General features: G+C 47.9%; 1 protein-coding gene across 2 annotated transcripts in view; it reads right to left on the minus strand.

The window, feature by feature from the left end:
• bcar1 (BCAR1 scaffold protein, Cas family member) overlaps positions 1–21,943 on the minus strand; it is a 74,700-nt gene that overhangs the window by 30,258 nt on the left and 22,499 nt on the right. Inside the window, exon 1 of one of the 2 annotated variants that reach the window (XM_066713534.1) lies at positions 10,092–10,394. The exons of the other annotated variant lie outside the window; for it this stretch is intronic. Coding sequence (XP_066569631.1) covers positions 10,092–10,103 — 12 coding nt within the window. The 5' untranslated portion in view covers positions 10,104–10,394. Of the gene's footprint in view, positions 1–10,091; positions 10,395–21,943 lie in introns of those variants that run through there. 2 annotated transcript variants of the gene reach the window in all.

Raw genomic sequence — 21,943 nt, forward strand, 5'->3', positions numbered from 1 at the left:
ATTTTAATGTCAAACAACAGCCCTTGCCAACCCCAACATTTCAAGCTAGGCCCATGTGAATCTGCACACAACTCAGTTACTTCAGTAGAAAAAGAGCCCAGATCTTAATGAGAGCAAAGTTTACTGGGGACTCTAACCCTAATCCTAGCCAAGACCAAAAGATAACCCACATTTTTACACTCAACTTCACTTGAATGCAGAATTTAGTTCCATTACTCAACACAATGCTCTCTAAACAACCAAGATGTGACCTTAAGACAATTCCTTACCTTATCTGCACGTCATACATTTTTAAGCTTGGGCAAATATTCCAATTGTGTGATTTACTTTTTTTTATGGTCATATTTTTTTTTTCCCCGCAGGCAAATCTTCAGGGTGGGGGCTGGGATGTTGCTCAATACCTGTGCGAGAGGAAGCTCAGTCACTGGGGTGAGGCAGAGCGCTGGAATGTTTGTATTGGCCTGTTCCAGCCTCCAGTCAACACCGCGGAGGCCCCCAACTCCCACAGGATAATACGATGCAAGGAAAGGAGGAACTTCTATGTACTGAACACAGGGGCATGCAGTGGCTATCGCAACATCTACGCACTGGCTATGGATGGCGGGGGAGATGAAGAAAATAGTGCAAAAATGTATTGTGTTGGAAACCCCCACGTCTGTGCACAGAAAACGAATCTGTCTTGCTCACCGCCATTCCCCCCCGGGTCACTGAATCAGCACTAGTGCCAACTCCGGATTGCTGTTGCTTCTTTACTTTCTTTTTCTTTGGCTGACGGGTGGCCCCTCTTAACCACGGTGACTTAGGAGGCACCGCCACTGCGAGAGACCTATCAGACTGCAACAGCGCGGCGCCCGTTTCCCACGCCACTGCAGTTTTAACGATGCAGCAAATGGAGGTCCCAGGGGCAGAAGGAGCTGGTCTGACTCACATTCCCCTGCGGCAGTTTTCACAGCTTCACCGGCAGTGAAGAAGGGGGACAATTAGTAGATGGGAGCAGTGACTACTGTCCTTGACTCACACAACACCCCTGGAGGACCCAGACCTACTGCACACTGATCCCCTCTCTACATAACTGCAGCCTTTTCCAATTAGTACACTTTATTATTATTATTATTATTACTCTAGTTTCACAACTTAGGCAGTTAAACAATCACTTGCATGCAGTCTTACATACAACACAGCACCACAACCAGAACAAGTCCTGTACACATTGCAGCAATTACATGAAGGTAAAAGACTCCAGATCAGAAGGTTTTACGGAGGCGATCAGTGGTGGGAAACTGAGGAGCAGTTCTTTTCTCAGTCGCAAATAACCATAAAAAAACTAAATTTGATCACCATTCCCTCATCAAGCACTTCAGCACTGGCCTCCAGGAAAACGTCTCTCAGAATGCATTCCCAGCGCATTAATCAGTGCGTAATACAGTAGTTACCGACGAGCATTTCGTAGGCCTTCGCAGACAGGATGTAGCACAGATCCTGGGGATTTAAGAACCATTTTTAGATCTGCTATGTAGCGTGGAAATGTGTGGAGCATACTGCTTATGTCAAGTTGTGTGTGTGTGTGTGTGTGAGAGAGAGAGAAAGAAACTAACAGAACACGCGTAGCCACACTTCTGGCTGACTCACACACACCCCCCCAGCCCCCACACCCGCTCCGGCAGCCAGGCCCGTGGAGTCTAATCCTTCCAAGGTATGTTCCCAAAGAAAGCAGACTAGTCTGGGCTCGCCTCCCCGCTCCCCGCTCCCCGCTCCCCGCTCGCCCAAGCCCGAGCCCGAGCCTGAGCCTGAGCCTGAGCCCACTCACAGCCACATTCCACAGCACCGACCCCGCCGCACCGCTGGTTACTGCACATTCCTCAGCTTTCTCAATGCCTCTCTCTGCCTTGACAACACAGAGCGGCACACACGTCACGGAAATGGTCCTTATCGTTCGCATTTCTTAATACTGCATATCTTAATATGCAGAAACATGGTCATCTCAGAACTCTTGGTCATGTTGTCACCATGTCCACCACGTCTGCTGCTGCTGCGGTGCCGTGATTTGGACAAGACGGAGTGCACAGTAAGTTTCCGAAAGTATAAACAGAACATTGAGATTATTATTATTATTATCTTCCTGACTTCAGAAGGTAGGGAATTGTGTTCAACTGGAGCAGAAGAATATTATAGGGTGGTAAGCCTGGGCAGACAGCGTTCAACTACTACATAAGCGATAGGAGGGAAGGCTTCTTATCTCTCCGTAGATGGAGACACACATAGACCTAAATCACCCTGCACAGCGGCTCAGTACAGCACCAGTTCCTATATAATAATAATGGCCCCACCACATATCTGACCTCTGTGTGCATGGAAGGGCCTGCTGCTGACAACTAGGTCTAGACCCTGGTACACTGTCCCACTTTGATTTATAAATAGGAAGTGTCTCTTATCCACAAATTAAACCATGACAGGGTACAGATTTGTAGTTTGCGATTGGTGATTGATAAATCAAAGATCCAGCCAGAGCTGCAAAAAACCTGCTGTCATGACACACACACACACACACCTCTCTTCTCTCTCTTTCTTCCTCCCTCTTAAGTTTCAATAATAAGATAACATCTCCTGAACTTGTAGCTACAGGCTACATGTATTGAAACTCTGCCGATTGCACAAGAGAGGCCCATGCTGCCTGGCTGCCTGTCCAGGTCACAACAAACAGCTGCACACCCCACACCTGGCTCACAAGAGATCCCTGTGTGGAGTCACGCCTGCTCACCTCAAACCACCCAAACAAACACTAGCACTAAAGGACCGGATGAGCATCCAAACCCACTGGTCTATTTTTAAAGATTGAAAACCTCAATTTTATTTTAAGGCTTCATTGTCTCACTTCTTCTAAAAAGCATTCACTAAGAGGGTTTGTTTTCTTTATCACACACATAAAGGCTCTTTTGTTCAGTGCAGTGCTCAGGCTGGACCTGTGAGGAGGGTGAGGGAGCGCTGGGGTGTCTCCTTGTTCTGAACAGGTGAGTCCGCCTAAGAGCTCATTGGAGCGCCATCTAGGCCAGAGGCAGCCAGATCTTGACGGAAAAAGACACACACACACAATCACGCACACATATACAGGCGGCGGAGAACACATAATTGGTTTCATCGGTCATCCTGGAGCAACAGTAATGGGATTGCCATGTTCGTGTGACCGCTTTAAACAATCCAATCAACTCTGTGTAACACTTTTAATTGCGGTCGGACGCGTGCCCAGAGAGAAGCACTCCGAGGCGTGACGATGGGGTTTGCCAGACCTGGTCGGCTGAGGTGCAGGAGATTTTATCGAGTGACAAACTTACAGTTTTAACAACGGCCCCACTGGTGGTGTGAACCGTTTTTTTTTTTAATGGCCTAATTTTATGTCATAATTCAGATTTGGGTTTTTTTAGACATCCCCACCACGTCGCTGCCAGTAAGTCTTCAGAGAGGAGCTCTTCGGGCCACTGAAGTTAAGTGAAACAGCAGTGACTAATAACATTTTCTGCTTATGTCAACTGGCAGTAACTTTGCATTACAGAAATTACACACCCACTGCCCACATTACTGGCCCCTAACAATAACCAGAGCCCCATTCTAGCCAATGCTACAATCTGCAGTTAGGCCCGAAATCAAAGTTAACCCTGACTCAAGCCAGGCCCTAATCCAACCCCCACATTTAACACCAGTGCTTATTCTACTATAAGTAACTAAAAATATGTATCTGACCCAACCTAACTGTAAACGTAAGACCATCACTACCCACTCATGGTACGCCATGGTCTGCGCAGCTTATCGCCTCGCTGATAACATTCAGGTGGCTCGTTTGCAAACATACTTTGCCCTGATCTGGTGGGAGACATTCTTACACTACTGATGGTTGCTTTTTTGGGGTTTCACCCACACCCCTCCATTCAGTGGCTGAGCTGCACTGGGGGTGAACACAATTTTCCTACCACAGCAGGGCATCACAGCACCTGCCCTCGGCCAGATCTCTACCCCGACTGCACTGTGCCCCTCAGCCCCGCTGCGATGAATCCCCCCTCTCCTTGCCTGACACACACCTGCCTCTGTCTGACAGCATGCAAAGTCTTATAACTAAAACAGCACAGGGGAGAGAGGATAGAGATGAGATGGAGGGGAGAGAGGAGAAAGATGAGAGCTGAAAGGGGAGAGAGAGGAGAAAGGGGTGGAGAGGAGCATTTAATGCACCTTTTACTTGTCAAAACGGGATCTGTTACCTGGGTTTCTAAATAAAGCCTTTTATTTTTATATTTTGTTGGAAATTTTGAGCATTTAATTGTTTCCATTGAGCCATTGAGCGAGGTGTCATTCTCCTGGCGCATTTACAGAAAAATAAATATATATATTGTTCTTAGTGACAGGTGACATGAGTGTAGCTGCTCAAGGTTAAGCTCCCTCGGGAAGGCTTACACGCATCGTAATTAAATCCTTCTTTTAAAAAGCAGGAAAAAGCCATTCTCGCTGTTCTGTCGATGGTAAATGCCCAGCGTAGGCAGAGAAGAAGTCTATTTCTTCCTCGAACTCACTGCCAAAAGTCTCTGGTCCCTGCCACTAACCCTGCAGGTTGCTGTAAATGTAGGAACATTTATGTCAATAACCACAGTATCATCGACCTCTTCCAGGCATGAGCCAGATGAATTTATTAAAAACTATTTTCTTCTTTTGTTGTCTTTGTCTGTTTTTCTTTTGTCTTTCCGTCAGTTGCATGTTATCGGAGTTGGAAAAGGTACCTCCCCCGGTACTGTGCGTTAGAGGCAGAAATGCAGAACATTTATTTGCTGCCTTGGGGCACAAGTTTTTTTAATTGATTTTGTATTATTTCCCGACCAACAACAACCCTCACGTGAGCCCAGCTGGGGGGCTGAGAGTTTCCCTCCTCCTTACAACTCAGTGAGCACACACTGCAGGCGAACCGCAGTCAGTGTGAAGGAAACTGCGGAGTGATGGGTGCTGGGAAAACACGGTGTCTAACAGCAGCTGCGACGTAACCCAGGTCTTCATGTTTTCACGTAATGTGGATTCTACAACATGTTTTGTTTGGCTAGTTACCGTATAACTGTGTTATTTCGAAAATGGGTTCAAATTCATCAGATATATCAAGTTCAAAATGTCTAATTCATTGCACGGTCTAGTGTTTTGTATACTTTAACATGCTGTCCCATGGTACAACATGCTTACAACGTGAAAATACTTTACTCTTACTATAAACAGTATTTAGAATGGCAATCATTTCAAGTAATCATTTCCATGTCATTCACTGCTTTTAATAACTTATTTAGAGAGCTATTTTTTTGGGGGGGGTTTGTTTTGTTTAGTAGTTTTCAGTCTTGTGTAAAGTGACTCCAGCCTTGCAACACACAGAGTAAGTATGAATACTCAGAGAAACAAGTGTATTACTCCCAGTGGCTCTCTGGCTGATTGCGACTACCAGTCACCACACAAAGACAACCATTTACCACCATTTATAACACCAGTATTTAGCAATATGAAGGCGGGTTGTCCTTTAGTTCAGGGATGCCAACAACAGCAAAAGCAACAGCTACAACCTCAAAAAATACAAATAACACCTGAACATAAATTACTCAACCTTGGGGGTAGAGTGTAAGATCAGCAGCAGAATGATAATATGACAATATCTGGCACTGGTCCAAAAGCTAGGAAGCTGCACAAGAGTGAAAAACAAATTGTATAAATGTGGCCATGGAGATGGAACCCATAGGCTACCTGCTGCACGGCGGTGGTCTGCAATGCTCCTCACCTCCACCCCCTACACACCCCCACTCCTGCTCCATCCACACCAGAAGGCACGACCTGGGGGAGCACTGCGTGCCACAGCCACAGCAACTGTCTCTGTGCTGCAACTGCCGAGGAGCAGCAGCTGACGTTTTGGAGTAGCATTCTCCTTGCTGTTGCCACGCTGGCCCCCGCACACTGGCGGTCAGCTCCCAGGGTTGGGTTTCTGTGTGTGTGTAGGCCCCATGCCCACATTCCCCCATTCTGTCATCCCCTCCACGCACCACCTCCTCAGCCCTTCTCACGCACGTGTATGTGTGTGTGTGTCTGTACATATTCCACTTCGAACGCCCCTGGCCTAGCTGAGAAATACACACACTCACACATATAAAAAAGACCACTCTTGTCTAATCATTCCAGACAGTAACACTGGCTGACTGGCTTCCATGTAGAACAGGACGCAGGAGCCAAAGGGTTTCACACTAAAAATGTGAAGCAAAGCAAGAGAAACGCAGACGCTTCGACCCGACCGTCTCTCACAGTTAATGCTGTCCGTCTGCACTTTTCCACGGGCTGCCCTGGGTTGTCCGTACGGTAACAGGCAAAAGCAGATTATCAAGGAACTGATTTGACTACAGAGTTCCAACAGGAATCTGCTGAGGAGCTACTGTGGAAAACCCCAGAACAATGTGAACAACAACCACACCTGGATCAAAGGGATAGCGAATGCAATTGGAAACTGCAATTTTTTCCTCAGTTTCATGGAAGGCCTACATACACATGCCCCAACAAGTAATTGGGACAATTGGTGTACAAAGAAACATCATTCTGTGCATTTGCAGGTGTGTGTGTGTGGCGTGTGCGCGTGTGTCCATTATCCTCTCCATCAGACACTGTTTTCTTTATGTCTCAAAAAGGGAAGGGTCCTTGAGAACAGTGTGAAGAAGCAACCCCCACGCACAGTGCTAATTAACACACTTACTTAACCACACACAGCGACTCTCATCTGGTGACGACAGCCCTGCAGTGGCACAGTCACCCTCGCCACTGTGTTAATAAGGTGGGGCAGAGTGCTTATTGCCAGGTGAGTCACTGACGAGTCATTGACACGTGCTGCATCCTGACAGAGGAAGCTCTGGGGCAAGATCTTTGCCCGTGTTTCAGCCCGTTAACTGTAAAGGTTTTAGGGAGAGAGAGACTGTTGCGAGTTTGGAAAGGAGTAACGGGACACATTTTTACTTCACTAAAAAATGAGCTGGGAGAGGAAGGGTCTGCATTGGAGCGGGAGCTGCTTTGACAGTCGCCCCTCAGTCGGTGTCGACATCTTCACCGTGCTCTCCACCTACTGATGTCAGTACGGGTCACAGCCTGGGCCAAGGTGGCTGTGGGTGAAGGTGATCCTACTGTTTGTGTAAACAAAACCTTCCCAGGCGAGAAGATCCACGCGAACATGGGACAGGATTATCCCTTATTACGATCCCATCTTGTTGGTAAGGACAGCCCCGCCACGAAGGATAATGTCAGGGCTTATTATCGCAATACGGAATGAGATTAAAACCACCCCAGTGTGCTCTGGGGAGGAAGAGAGTCGTTCACAGTGTATCGCTGGACCAGTTGGGTACACGGTGGAAACTTCATCTACCCCCCACCCCCACCACCAACACCCTCCCCAGCCAACACACACTGCAAACTGTCACTGACATCTCAGGGGCAAAGAAACGTTATTTAATTGTATGTTTGTTTACCTATTTATTAATTTATTGATTTATTCATTCATTCATCACCCTAACAGGAAAATGTAATGTGTCAACTTTTCCTATGCTAATGACCCTGCTAATCAGCTGCTGATGCCTGGAGACAGTATCTAAAGATTTTCTCGATTTCTCACTTGCTGATCTAATCTGATTTAAAGCGCATGAAGAGGGTTGTCAATTGTGGCTGTTGGCAGTTTTTCCTTCCCATTTTTCCCCTCAGCTCTCTGGCAGTGTTAGTGAGTGAGGCCTGGCAGTGGTGGATGGGGGTACTGCCACTGGAACCAGTCTTCACCAGTTTGCTCAGTCAGTGCTTCTTCACACCCCTGCACCCTCCCCCTCACCCAACACCGTCAGCCCTGAGTCACAGGTATCTGCGTGTCTGTCTGGCACGCGGCTCAGTCACTTAGGCAGCATGTCTTGGGAAGCGCTGAAAGGATTAGGACCAGACAATTCCAAATAACCCCCCCACCCAGTGCCTTCGACAGCAACTTCCTCTCACAACATTCCAGCAGCAGCTCCAACACCGAGAGCTCTCAGCACAGAGAAGGAGAAACAAAGGGAGGATCACAATGCGAGGCTTCTGTCATCTTGGGCCAAGTGTTTGGTGTCCACCGCCGCGGAAGCTTTCCTTTATTCGCCCCGTCTGTTTACTCCCCACCTCCACTCACAGGGCCTGTACACCTTCAGCACAGGCCTCCCTGCCCACTGAATACCCCCTTCCGCTGTGAAGTGGTAACTCTGATGTCGCTCTCCCTGGGATCAGTGGGAAAAGAGCCAGCTAGCAAACCTCACGCGGTGGGAAGGGAATGGGGAATTCCAGGGTCCAATTTTGTGTTTTGTGTTTTTGCTAAAGCCCTGGATGAAGTGGCTATAGGAGACTTAGTCATTAATGATTAAGCCCTGTTTTGTCCATTGCCTTCAGATCTGGTGTGATGCCTTATTTTCCTCCCAGCTTTAAATCAGAGCTGGGCGTCTCGGACTGCCCTGGTCTTGAGAACTAGTTACTCTCGGCTGCAGGGAGTTTGTTTGAGATAAACAGACACACACAGACGCTGCACACATGGCTCAACTGACGTCTCTGATGACATCTTTACTACCCAGGGGTACAGGCAGTGTTCTGGGCTAAGAACAACATATCTTAAGACACTGCTGCTGTAAGGAGTCCAGCACAGTCCCTGCACTCAGATTCACCCCTCTCCGAGAATGGTTCCCCTGTCTGACGGCACTGTGGGTTCCGGCTTGTACAGGACATGTGCCAGTCCCCTCGGCAGCGGAGGGAGAAATCAGTGTACAATCTTCTGCGCAAAACCCCCAAAATCGAACTTAGTATGCTTGTTCCACAGCTCCACAAAGCTTTTCTTTCAGCCATTTGTTTCTGGGCCCAAAAGCATGTGGATCATCAAAGCAAATGTGTCTGGCCCTCTTAATCTTCAGTCCTCTATCAACACAGCCTGGGTTATCAACAGGCCATATCAAGATGAGGGCCTTATTAAACAATGACAGCCAGGGCATCCAGAAGGTCTTTCCCCCAAGATTACATTAACTCCTCCGCTCACCTGCCCCACGCAAAGTAAGGCACCCCCTTCCACACGAACTCCAAGCCGCACTTCAGTAACTATCCTACTTTAATACAGCAAATTTATCACACACAGCTTTCTTGCATCCTGCTTCTTCCCCCTCTACCCAACAAGTCTCACCGTGCTTCCACCATTCTGTACCCCAGGACAGATTAAGGTTGGCAACTACATACATTGTTTCATCTTATAAAAAAAAAACTAAGAGAAAGAAGCCTTGTCATCTAAATACCACAGAGATGTGTAATTAGTGTGCAGCTGAAAAGATGCCAGTGAATTCAAACAATAGCACAGGGCTTTCCTGCCAAGATCGTTCGTGTCCATTTTTTTCCCTTTCCTCTCCTCTTCTCTCTTTTCCTTCTTTCTTCTATTTTTAATCTTTCCAGTTTTCCCCCCGTGTCAACAACACATTGCACAGCACGTCTCACTGCTGCCGTTCAAAAATCCTCTCCTGCTACTCCATTTGAGCCATTTGAGAATGAAACAGGCTCTCCAAAAGAAACAGGAAAAAATATAGACATTTAAAATTTCTTTAAAGAGGAAAACAAAACAAATCACAACACCTACCAAAAAAAGAAAAAAGAAAAACGTTTCATCAGTCCAGATTTGCCAGTGGGTTGAGCTCAGTTTGTTGGTATTTTATATTTTAACTTTTTTCCCTCTTTTTACAACCATCCAGGTACTAAAACTATCTTATATCAGGCCCCCCCAACAAGAGACGCAGGGCCTATAATTCTCAAAGCACACAGACCGACCACAGAAAAACAATCACACTGACTAACACAGAAGAGTTCAGTCATCATAACACACAACACTGCAGTAAGTTCAAAAACAAAATTCACAAGCAGAGAGAGGGGATGTTAGTGGCTGCACCCCACCCCCTCCCTCCCCTCTCTCGCCTTCCCTTCTCCAAACTCCGTTTTCTCTATTTTAAATGGCAGCATTTAGCGTCCCCTCCACAGGCATTTCGCACTCAAGCGAGAAAGATACACTCACTCACCAAATAGTTCATTTTCCAGCCCGCTCGCTCTCTCTTGTGTGTCTCCAGATGAGAATATATTGAAAGGGGTGGAATTTGGGGGCAGAATTCCCACTCGGCTCCCCTGGCCACCTGGAATCAACAATCCTCTCTGGCTCTGTGCGAAGAACTCCGGGCTGATCTCTAATGCATTTTCCAGTTGTGTGACCTCACAGGATAAGTATGAGAGAGTGCCCGTTCTTTTTCTCAGTGCTTCGGCTCCCAGCCCTCTCTCTCTCTCTCCGTCTCTCTCTCTCACTGTGTCTGTCTGTGTGTTTCTGGCCAAGGGAGGGAAGAGTACTAGGTAACCTTACACCTCCCGAACCCACTCTCCTAACATTGCTTTTCCTGTTCCTCATTGGACGCCAGACCTCTTCTTATGCTAATGAGCCCCCCCCTCTCCCTCCCTCTCCCTCGCTCTCCCTCTCTCTCCCTCTCTTTCCCTCAGCTCCTGGCTAGAGAGGAATCTAGTCTGCCACTGCATGGCACTAAGTGGAACATACACACAAGCTCTGAGCAGTCTTCTTCCCAGTCTCTCAGGTCAATTCACTTCAAAATGTTATTGGCATGACTATTTGACATCAATGGTGCCAAAGAATCCAGTGCTCGGGAACAGGGCAATGAGAACAATAAATACAGCAATTATACATTGTAGACTTAAACATGTATTTACAGACATTTTACATACAATCGTGGTCCCTCTCTTCCTCTCTCCCTTATCCTGTCTCTTTCTCTTTCCTACCTAAACCTGTGTCCCTGCCTGCATTTTGTTCCCGCTGCCCTCCCTGCCTTTGACGCTATTTCTACCCGCCTCCATCAATCAGTCCCACAGAAAGTGTCTGAGCGCACAGACTCAGACGGTCACTAGCTACTTCTCCTCCAAAAGAGAGGAAAGAAAAGATCATTTGTACAAATTCTGCCTTTCTTTGTAGTTTGATGTCTGCAGTGCCAACAGACGTCAAACACACGTCCCCCTCCACAAAACTCCAACTCCCAGAATCCCACGGGGCCCCCTGTGCACGCTCCCCAGTCTCTTTACAGTCAACCCGCCAGGCAGGGGTCTGGCCTGATTGATCAAGCAGGAAATTAAACTCAACTGGGCACCAGCAGATAAGACAGGGTTGTTGAACCTGAAGTCATTTGTTGCCACCTCTGTTGCTACCAACAAGCAAATTGAAACAGTCAATCACGGGGTTTAGCACAGCAAGAGAAGAGCTCCCCAAAACAGCTTGCGAAGGCTTGAAAAACGTCCCTGTAATACCGAGAGATGTCAGTCAGCCCAGGTGTCTCGAGGTGTCCATCAATCAAGAATAAATGCATACCAATCTGCATGTGTGGTGAATGCAAACCTCTGTATGAGAAGATAAATAATACAATCAAATGTGTTGATGTGTTTTTAACAAAAATAATTTTTTGGTTTTATTTTTGGTTGTTTGTTTTTTACAGATTGTATGCATTTCCTGCAAAGCCAGAGAGTACACAGTCGGTCATTTTGATTCCATTTTCCTTACATAAAGGCCTTTTATATGTTAATGCAGTACATCTCACTACCTGTTTCATATTCAGGGTAACTGGATGGACATTCTCACGACAATTGAATGTAAATTAAAATAATACCAAAGAAAAAGCAGTTTTCAATTATCTGTACTTTCGACTATATTAAGTCAAGGTACTATCAGCTCAGGTTCAGAAAACTTCAATATGCCACCTAGTTACTGCTGTCATTTTCACATCCATGCAAAGAGCGCATTGGAGAGATAACTGGGACAGACAGTATTGGTTTTACAGGGCTAATGACTATAAAATAAATAGCACAGATCATACAGAATACATGTAAAAGTGCCGTGTGTTTTCCGGTGTGTCAGTGCATCAGTGTGTAAGTGCATCATTGCGTCGGTGTGTCAGTGCATCAGTACATCCTTTCCGTGGAGTTAATCTACAGCACCCAGTCCAGCTCATTCTCCTGTAGTGATCCTGAGTAGCCCTTCCATTCACATGTTTCACACAGATAGAGGAGACCTGACTGACTGACTTAGTGACTGTCTGAGTGACTGACTGACAGAGGTGTGAAGCCCCCCAAGTGAGAGCAGGAGGGGAGGAGCTCCATTAGCGTGGTGATTAGGAGCTGTGCGTCAGGGAGCTGTGAAGCACCCGGATCTTCACACTTCTGCCAGGAGCACAGATCCAGCAAAGAGCAAGAGGGAGGAGAGGGGAGGTTCTCAGCTCGAAACCTGTGTTCGTTAGCCATGGAGAGAAGACACAGACGAACTTCAATGTAAGGACATCTGACTTTAAAGCACAAGTTTGGATAAACAGAGTGTTATACTTCTCCGACTAAAATCAGGAGTCACCTTCTTTGGCAGCTCGGGAATGTGAGTCCTAAAAATGAACCAAAACACTTTTTCTATGTTGTTGTTTTTCTGATGTTGTTTTCGGCAATCCTCTGATTGCTCTTTACACACTCAATTGATTTCAAAGCCCCTTCCGGTAAAAACGTCGCACTGACAGTTTGCCTTCTCAACGTGACTGCCATCTCCCCCCTGATCTCTGCATCTCTTCATTTGAACAGTCAATGAAGGAGAGATTCTGTTTACCCACTGCGGGTTCCCAAACTCTGAACAGCCAGGCCCGGGGACCACCTGCCTGCTGTGCCTGACAAACACCACATGCACGCCCACCCAGGCGACACACTATCAATATTTGCATACAAGTTTCTGCAAGAGAGAACAGGGCTGTCCTGGGAGACCCATCACTCCGGCAGCACTAAGGTCGGGTGTGCTGCCAATGGCATCGCTCGCAGTGTCAGACTAATTTTTCCTTTTCGTTCCACAGGGAGCAGCTTGATCCACGTGCTTTTCCTCCCAGACAAGACCTGTGTGTGTGTGTGGGAGGGGGGTGGTCACGGGGTTCAATTAATCAAGGGGGCTTCACGTTAATGTGTCCTCCTTCTCCCCACAACCAGTAATCACAATATCCCATCCTGTGTTCTCACAGGCAGCTCACCATTGGTCAACCATTGTGTCTCTATTGGACCTTGTGTCTTAGGCAACAGTGTAAGCAAACAATCAAATAAATAAATGAGGCCCCTGTGATGCACAGACAGGGATGAGGTCAAACAGTGCTGCACATGTATTTGACATTTCCTAAAACTGACAGAAACAGCATACATATCCATTGCATAACCTTCAAATGTAACCTCACTGCCACTGTCCTGCTGACCCCAGTGCCACTGTCCCGCTGTGCCACTGGGATCCAGGTAAGATATATAACTGTGTGATCTATGCACTGACACACCTCGGCCCTGACACATGAAGCATATTCTACCAGCTGCAATGAAGAGCCCCAGGGCGCGTTATATCAGCCTGTTTTAAAGTGACCCGTTACTACATTATTTTGTTTAGTTTTTTTTCTTGTTCATTCTCTCGTCACCACACTTCTACAGAGTGCAAATCATCTCAAAGAGCTAAGCAGAAAGTGAAGTTAATCATAATGTGGCGTCTGTTTATTCAGCAAGGTGCAGCTTAAGAGACCAAACCCAGAGGTACCCAGAAACCTGCAGCGTCTGCCAAAAGAAACACGAGCAATAAAAAATAGTGTTTTGGCATGCTGACACTTTTTTCCCCGGAGCCGACGTTTACTCAGCTCGGAGTTTACCTTCGAAAGCAAGCACGGCCCTGACGGGAACTGAAGACAAGTCGCTGCACGAGGTGGAAAAGACTAAAAACATTATAAAACTCCTTCCTGCGCCACCCCAAACTCTCCAGACACAGGGCAGGGTGCTCAGGGAGGCCCTCCTGCAGCTTAGGTGTTTGACTGTGCTGAGATCAAGGGTGCCTGTATTTCCCTTCGGACATACACCGATCAGCCATAACATTATAACCACTGACAGGTGAAGTGAATAACACTGATAATCTTGTTATCATGGCACCTGTCAGTGGGTGGGATGTGTTAGGCAGCAAGTGAACATTTTGTCCTCAAAGTGGATGTGTTAGAAGCAGGAAAAATGGGCAGCGTAAGGATCTGAGCGACTTTGACAAGGGCCAAATTGTGATGGCTAGACGACTGGGTCAGAGCATCTCCAAAACTGCAGCTCTTATGGGGTGTTCCCGGTCTGCAGTGGTCAGTACCTATCAAAAGTGGTCCAAGGAAGGAAAAGCGGTGAACCGGCGACAGGGTCATGGGCGGCCAAGGCTCATTGATGCACGTGGGCAGCGAAGGCTGGCCCGTGTGGTCCGATCCAACAGACGAGCTACTGTAGCTCAAATTGCTGAAAAAGGTAATGCTGGTTCTGATAGAAAGGTGTCAGGACACACAGTGCATCGCAGTTTTTTGCGTATGGGGCTGCGTAGCCGCAGACCAGTCAGGGTGCCCATGCTGACCCCTGTCCACTGCCGAAAGCGCCTACAATGGGCACGTGAGCATCAGAACTGGACCATGGAGCAATGGAAGAAGGTGGCCTGGTCTGATGAATCACGAGTTCAAGGTGTTGACTTGGCCTCCAAATTCCCCAGATCTCAATCCAATCGAGCATCTGTGGGATGTGCTGGATAAACAAGTCCGATCCATGAAGGCTCCACCTCGCAACTTACAGGACTTAAAGGATCTGCTGCTGACGTCTTGGTGCCAGATACCACAGCACACCTGCAGAGGTCTAGTGGAGTCCATGCCTCGACGGTTTCAGGGCTGTTTTGGCGGCAAAAGGGGGACCTACACAATATTAGGCAGGTGGTCATAATGTTATGGCTGATCGGTGTAGTTATACTTCTTGCTTTCCTCTGCCTTCTCTACAGACTGAGCCTAGGGAACAGGGAAGACTGCACAGACTGCCCATTGTACACTTCCCCTCTGTGGCCTGATGGACTCAGACTTCACTCCACTGGGTCCAGAGTCCTGTCATTGTCAGTCAGCGCGTGCAGGCCATCAGCTGGGCTCCTCAACAGCTTATAGAAAAAGACGTGCACACAGAGATAAAGCCACAGGCCTCTCAAACGCTGCATCAAAGCAAAAGACGGCTCAGGGTCTTTGTGATGACAGGCAGTTTGTAAAACCTCAAAGGACATGTTTTGAGAGGTATAATAAAAAAGGGAAAATAGATAATAATAATAATAATAATAATAATCATAATCATAATAATAATGAAAGCATTTTCAAATCTATGTCTCTGTGGAAAACTATCTTTCTGGCGTTTTTGAGCGGCTTGAAATTTAATTTCCATAAACAGTTTTGTTTATTTGCATTTTGCTTAATTGCCAGTACGTTAATACTCTGCAATGATTAAAAAGCAATTCGAATTACAAAGTAGACTTTTTAATTAAGCACAGATGCACAATCCAATCTCCTGCACAATAAGTGTGTTTATAGCTGCCTGTAATTCACTGCTGTGTTTTGCTGTAATAAAAAGATTAGCATTAATGTGCCAAGAAGTTAACTTAATTATCTTCGTCTCCGAAGTAGAAGGGACACTGATTGCATTGTGCTCCATTCTTAGGAACGGGCCAACACAATGGACATGTTTACCCCTAGGATGACAATACTAGAGGAAAATGCAATCCAGGAATGAGAGTTTAAACACCACCGAACCCATCAAAAGCAGGAGGGCTTCTGTCAGGAAAGAAAAAAGTGAAATGCTTTTCACCTTAATCCTACATAAACTACTCGTAACCGATTATTTACCTGTTGACCCGATTTTAACGGCCCAAGCCATGTGCACCAAATTATTGCCACTGCACAATACAGCAAAGTGATGGTCAGTTTCCTTTACACAGTGTTGGTCAAAAGCAAGAAGTATCTGGGCACAGCTTGAGTCCTGGAGCCCAACACACCAAGGGTGACCTCTCACACAGATTCCTGGGGTATAGACTGTGTGAAAGGGCCTGGGCAGAGCTGGCACCCCATGCACTAGGTTTGTCTCGATTTTAACTGTCCGCTCATCCGAGCCACCGTCAATTTAACATCCACAACAAAAGGGAAACCCGAACTTGGCCACACACTTAGTTAAGACTCACTTACGTAACCGAATCACTTCACGTATATGCATGAAAGAGTTCTGCAAACAGGTAAACAACATAATGTACATCTAACCCCTTGGAAAAAACAGCTTGTCCCTGAGGCACATCTCGGGTTTAATTAAAAAATATAGCCTTGCAGCCCAGGTTCAGTGGTGGCCCCGGTGTGGAAGCTGGCCAGTGCGAGGCATGTGTGGAATTCAGCGCATTCCTCGGGGGTTGTCTAGGCCTTGATAAGGCCTCTCCACAGAACTGTTGACACTGTGTGAGGTTCCTGCTGCTGGCTCGTTGACCCTGCCTGGCTCTAGAGGTGTCAGCCCTGGCCTCCCCTCCCCCCGGCTGGAGCTCAGGACTGGGACACACAGCGTACCAGCACCCCCCAGCCCCCACCGCCACATTCAGGAATGCAGGAATGTGCCACTTTCACATCACAACCATCTTTTAATCATCGTTTCCTGGAAGGGGATTTTCTTGTGGGCCAGACCGACTGAACATGGCTGTCTGGAGCTCCCCACCCCCACCCCCTGCTGGGTCTATTTCACAGCCACAGTGACCAGGACTGAGTGCATCACATGTGGAGGAACCCAGCTCTACACCTGGCAATATGTTCAGCTGGTGCAATCAACTGGTCTCAGGTCAATCTCTGCTCATGTTGGCCAGCCTGTCGCCTTCCTGTGAAAAAGCACCAGTGTGTCACAGAGAGGGCAAGCAACCTAGTCACTGAATGCTGACAGTAGGGTTAATGAGGTCCGGGGGAGGCGAGTGAGGGCAGCTCATTTGCAAGAATTGAGACATATCGGAAAAACAACTTTCCTTAACATTGTGTACCGTAAGTACTGTACACTGCGGACAGTTAATTCTGAATTTGCTAAACAAACGATTCAGTTTGGTTACTAGATTTTCTGTTAGTAAAAATGTCAGTTTTGACATTTCTGTTTCTCTGGGGCACCGTATCACTCCCAGATGTCACACTTCCTGCTGCACACCAGAGTTCAGTGTGCACGCCCAGCAGACATGGCTCCCAAGAGGGGGAGAGAGGGTAACCACTCAGTGAGAGAATAAAAAGTAAAATAAAATAAAGTGACCAAGAGAGACAGCCAAGGACTCGTTTAGCGGGGCTCATGGCTCTGGAGCTTGCAGCCCGCATCACACACTAGTACAGTTACAACAGATGCTCAGGTATGTATATTGTGTAAGGAACATATTAACAAACGCATGATGAAATATCAAAAGCAGATAGTGTTGATTTACAAAGTCAAGCAGCAAACTGAGAGCCCGCCACCCACTGCACATACTCAACCATTTCTAAAGGCAATCCGGAACACCTAATGCCTCTGTGATCTCGATGCCGCTCTGTTGCCGGCACAACGGATTATTCTGCCACATGCCTCTGTATCGTGGGGCTTTGCCTGAGCTCAGCAGACGGTCCCACTGCAGCCTCTGACGGCAGAAGGATGCGCAGCTCCTCACCCCTGTGTACTCTGCTAGGAAGCGTATTGATTTTAGTTATTAAAATAAAGCAGGTCTCAGCACCAGTGTCCCGGGACTGAAGCAGACAGGGCAGTTCTACAGAAAGTACTGCAGGGCTAGAGCTACAGAGATACCAACAATTCAGGACATGCTTTTCACACTGTCACACACACAGACACACACACACACTCATGCACACACACATACAGACACACACAGACACAGACACGCTGGGGGGGATTCATGTGAATCTGCTCCTTTGGCTCATGTTAAATAAACACATACGAATCCTCATGTGTTCCTCTGCTGTTTAAAGCACATTGAATTCACAGTGTCAGGATCAGCTCTTCCCCCAGCTGGAGCGCCGTGTTCAGACCATGGTGTGATAGGGGACTAATGGCGTCAGTATGCAGGCATCACCGCAGTCTGGGTCAATAAACCGCATGCAGCACAGTGCTTTCCAGGCACTTAACTTATAGTGACAAACACAAAAATCCTGTTTTTGTTGTAGTTTTTTTGCCGCAGCCAGTCGTGCCCGAGTCTGTGTGGGTTCGTGTTAGGCAGCACCATGTCACCCAATCAACTGCAGCCGGGGGCTGGAAGTACACCGCTGCCCTCTGGAGGCGACAGGGCTTAATTACGGCCGGCCAGCCAGCACAGCACTTAGTGCCCCCCCAACCCAATGAGCCTCTGGATTGGCCTTCCGAGCTGCATGGCCAGCGTCTGCAGAGCCTGGCTGAGTCCGGCACAAAGGCCAAAGATGGTAACAAACACTGTTGTTTTGTGTAAACAAGGGATCGGCCCCTCTGGCACAGAAGGGACATCTCCCACTGCCTGGCCTTCCTGCCTCTGGAGTTCAGAGAGCATGCCATTTGTTGAAGGGAGGGAAGAGCCAGGGGCGGGGGGGGGGGGCTCAGGGTGGCGCTGGTTGTGTTAAGTGTAATAGCAGCCCCCAGGGGAGCATTAATTACACAGAATTACAGCACTTCGGAGGCTGCATCATCAGGCCAGGGTCATGAAACTCTACACCAATTCATTAGTGCGCTGGAATGCATTGGGGAAGCTCTTGGGCCTGTCTCTCCGGCATCCAGGGAAGGGGGGGTCGACCCCTATGTTGTTTCTTAACCCTGCTTCCCATCAGCCAAGCCCAGGGCTGCGGCTGGGCGAGCGAGGCTCCTTGGCTGACCGCTCTTTGCCAAGTGTAGAAGAGGTAGTGCCACAGTCAACGCACCACACAATTGGAGTCAATTCAAGCAAGTGGTGACGACCACCAACAATCGCTGAGTGTCTAGCCTTGGTGTTAGAGAGTAGGCACAGCCAGCTCAGGGCACACAGGCTAACAGAAAGACCATATGAAGCAGCCTGGGTCTGGAAGTCCTGCCAGAACCAGCCCATTGGTCCGGCCCACACCAGTGCAGCTCAGGGAGGCACTTCCCTTTTCTTTCGCTTTTCGGTTGTGTCTTGTTTTCATTGGGATGTCACTCAGCCTTGTTTTCACTCCTGCTGATGGCTGAGCGTTTATAAATGTTACCAGTCAGGGGTGATTTGGGAAAGACTGAAGAAATGCTTGAACTCAAGGGGAGGATTAATCTTTGATGGCATATTTGTCTAGTGTACCAATAAAAGTGGAGATTTTCCTCAAGCGCACTAAGCATTAAACAGAGACTTCCCACTCCTAAACAACACAGGCGGATACGGCGACGACTGAGCCCGCGCTGAACAATGCACCCAATTAAGGGCCGACAAAGAGCGGTTAGGAACAATCTGCTAACGCTCCATTAGCGTCTTCAAAGTGATTAGCAAGTAGCTTCCAGCTTTATCAGACAACAGCGGGGAGAGCCTGGGAAGCACGCGGTCAGCTCGTGCTGCTGTTCTCCTCTCCCTTGTTGATGGGCGGGTGGGCGTCTGACCAGAGGAATTCGCTCCCTAACCTCAGGAATTTCTCATATCACCTGCAGCGCCAGACCACAGCGGCCCCTCCCTACAATCAAACCGGAGACGGCAGGATTTAAGGTGGCACAGTAGTCACTGCCCCCACCCCCGGGCAGTGAGTCAGCCCACAACGTTAGTGTTTTAAAGTCACCTGCGAGAGGTGAGCTAAACAGCACACCCTCCCCACTTCACCAGGCAGGACGCTGTTTGGCTGGACACGTACATGCACACGCACACACACAAACACACACGCACATGGCGGCATGGCCAGCCACCAGATACTGCTGCTTAGCTTTACATTAACACAACAACACAAGCAGGAACTGAACAGACACACAGACAGATGTACCGGACAGGCAGGAGGAACTAGATAGATAGACAGACAGACAGTAAATCAGACATAGGCAGACAGTCAGCCAGACAGACAGGCAGGCAAACAGATAGATAGCCAGATATATAGATAGATGAACATATAAAGAGAAGTTGTTTATGTCAGTATCAGTAAGAGCCAGGGCTCCATCAGACTGGCACACCAGGGAAGCCCACTGAATTCACAATGCTAACTTGTTGCTTTTTAATCACTTCACAATTTCCCAGTGTGCACATCAGCAGAGGCGAGATGGGAGTGCGAGCCGCCGCATTCTGGTATCAATCAGGCAGATTTAGGGTTTATGTGCTTAAGCAGAGAGGAATGTTTTCACTAACGCTTTATAATTTGAAGTTTATTTTGCTGTCAGCTGGCAGCGCTAAGCTTCCCAGCGTGACGCACAATTATGAGGAGAAGGGGGGAGCGGCAGCTACTCCTGCTGAGGATGCCATGAGAGCGAGGAGAGGAGACAGGCTGGGTGGGAGCTGCTGAGAGGGGCGGAGTTGGAGTGGGGGCTTAGGGGCTTCACACTGCCTATATGGCATGGCAGAAGGCATGTTTAAGAATCTGCACTGGAAATAAAGGAATGTTGGGGGGGTTATTCTAGAACCTTGTCACCAGTGAAGCTGAACTAATCCACTCAAGGCGTGACAGACAACAATATCAATATCAATATCAATATATATATTGAGCAAGGCAGACGAGGAGAGAGGGCAAAATCTCACCACATTTCAGTCTGCAGCGCCACAGTGGGTTCATGGGCAAGGCTTGCCAGCCAAATCTATGTGCTGAATGGTGATTGGAAACAGGCCAACTGTCATGAATATTTGTGCAAGTGCTTCCAATAAAATACAAGGCCCAAAAGCTTTTTGTGACAAAATGTATCAAATAACTCTGTGTAACACACCAACCCCATATCAGTATCACAGATAGGCCAACTTCAGGACAGCGCACACATGCAATCACCCTGCGCTGCCTAGTATTCTGTGTACCACCCCTACACAACATGTAATTATCAATGGAGTACTGCATTGGAATCTGTTCCGTTCTATTGTGATCCGTTCCATTCCATTTTACTTTGTCCATCCCATTCAGGCATAGCACTGATGCCCAATGGAAGTGGTGCTGGCATATTCTCCACACATTGAGGGAAGGAGCTATTCTGCATAGGTTATACAAGTTAATGCAGTTGATCCCACACAGAATAGAACAGAATACAATACAACACAATAGAACAATAGAATACAGTGACGTTCCTGTAGAAGAGACCTGTCCTCACTCAATGTGAAGGGAATCCCCAAGTGGGCACACGTCAACACACAGGCATGCAGGAGGTTCAGTTTGAGTAAACAGCATAAACTGTCCAAAAGTGCGGCCTCCTCCTCTTCCTCCTCCTCCTCCTCCCGCTCTACTCTGGGCCGCCCCAGGGCTGCCTATTTCACACAATCTAATCTCCTAGCCAGCAGCGCTGTGCCAAGGCCCCATTCTTCACAGCAAACCATGCGCAACCTACCTCCACCGCATCGCCCTGCAGGCAGTCGAACATCTTACAGAACACCTGGAGGGATGAGATGGGGATTGAGAGAGCAGCTCAGCCAGAAATCAAAAAGCCAAAAAAGCCTCCCAATAGCGCAAGGAAATTCCACCATCCTCCTCCTCCCCCCCAAAAAACAAAAAATTAAACAAACAAAAAAGACACTGAATGCAAGTCAATTAGGTGGCCAGCATATAGGAGTACAGAGACGCAAACTGAAGTGTTCAATCGAGTGCTTTACCACTACCTGTGCCCAGGTTGCCAGCGGAAAAAGGTTGATAGTCACCTTCCTGTATCATAAAGCCACTGTAGGGTCTGACACAATCGGGTACTCCTGCACACAGACTGAACGCAGCAGAGCAAGGACTAAACGGAATGAAGACTGGCCTACTGCTCGCTCTTGTTCACAGCCCATGTGAACCAAACGTACTGTCACCTGTGCAGAGGCAGCACCCTGAATAAAGAAGGGCGTGTGCAGCTGCCACATGTTGACAGGGGCCACCGCTGTGCTCCTCCAGTGTGCTCA

Source organism: Amia ocellicauda, chromosome 9, assembly GCF_036373705.1.
Source record: "Amia ocellicauda isolate fAmiCal2 chromosome 9, fAmiCal2.hap1, whole genome shotgun sequence".
Lineage (NCBI taxonomy): Eukaryota > Metazoa > Chordata > Actinopteri > Amiiformes > Amiidae > Amia > Amia ocellicauda.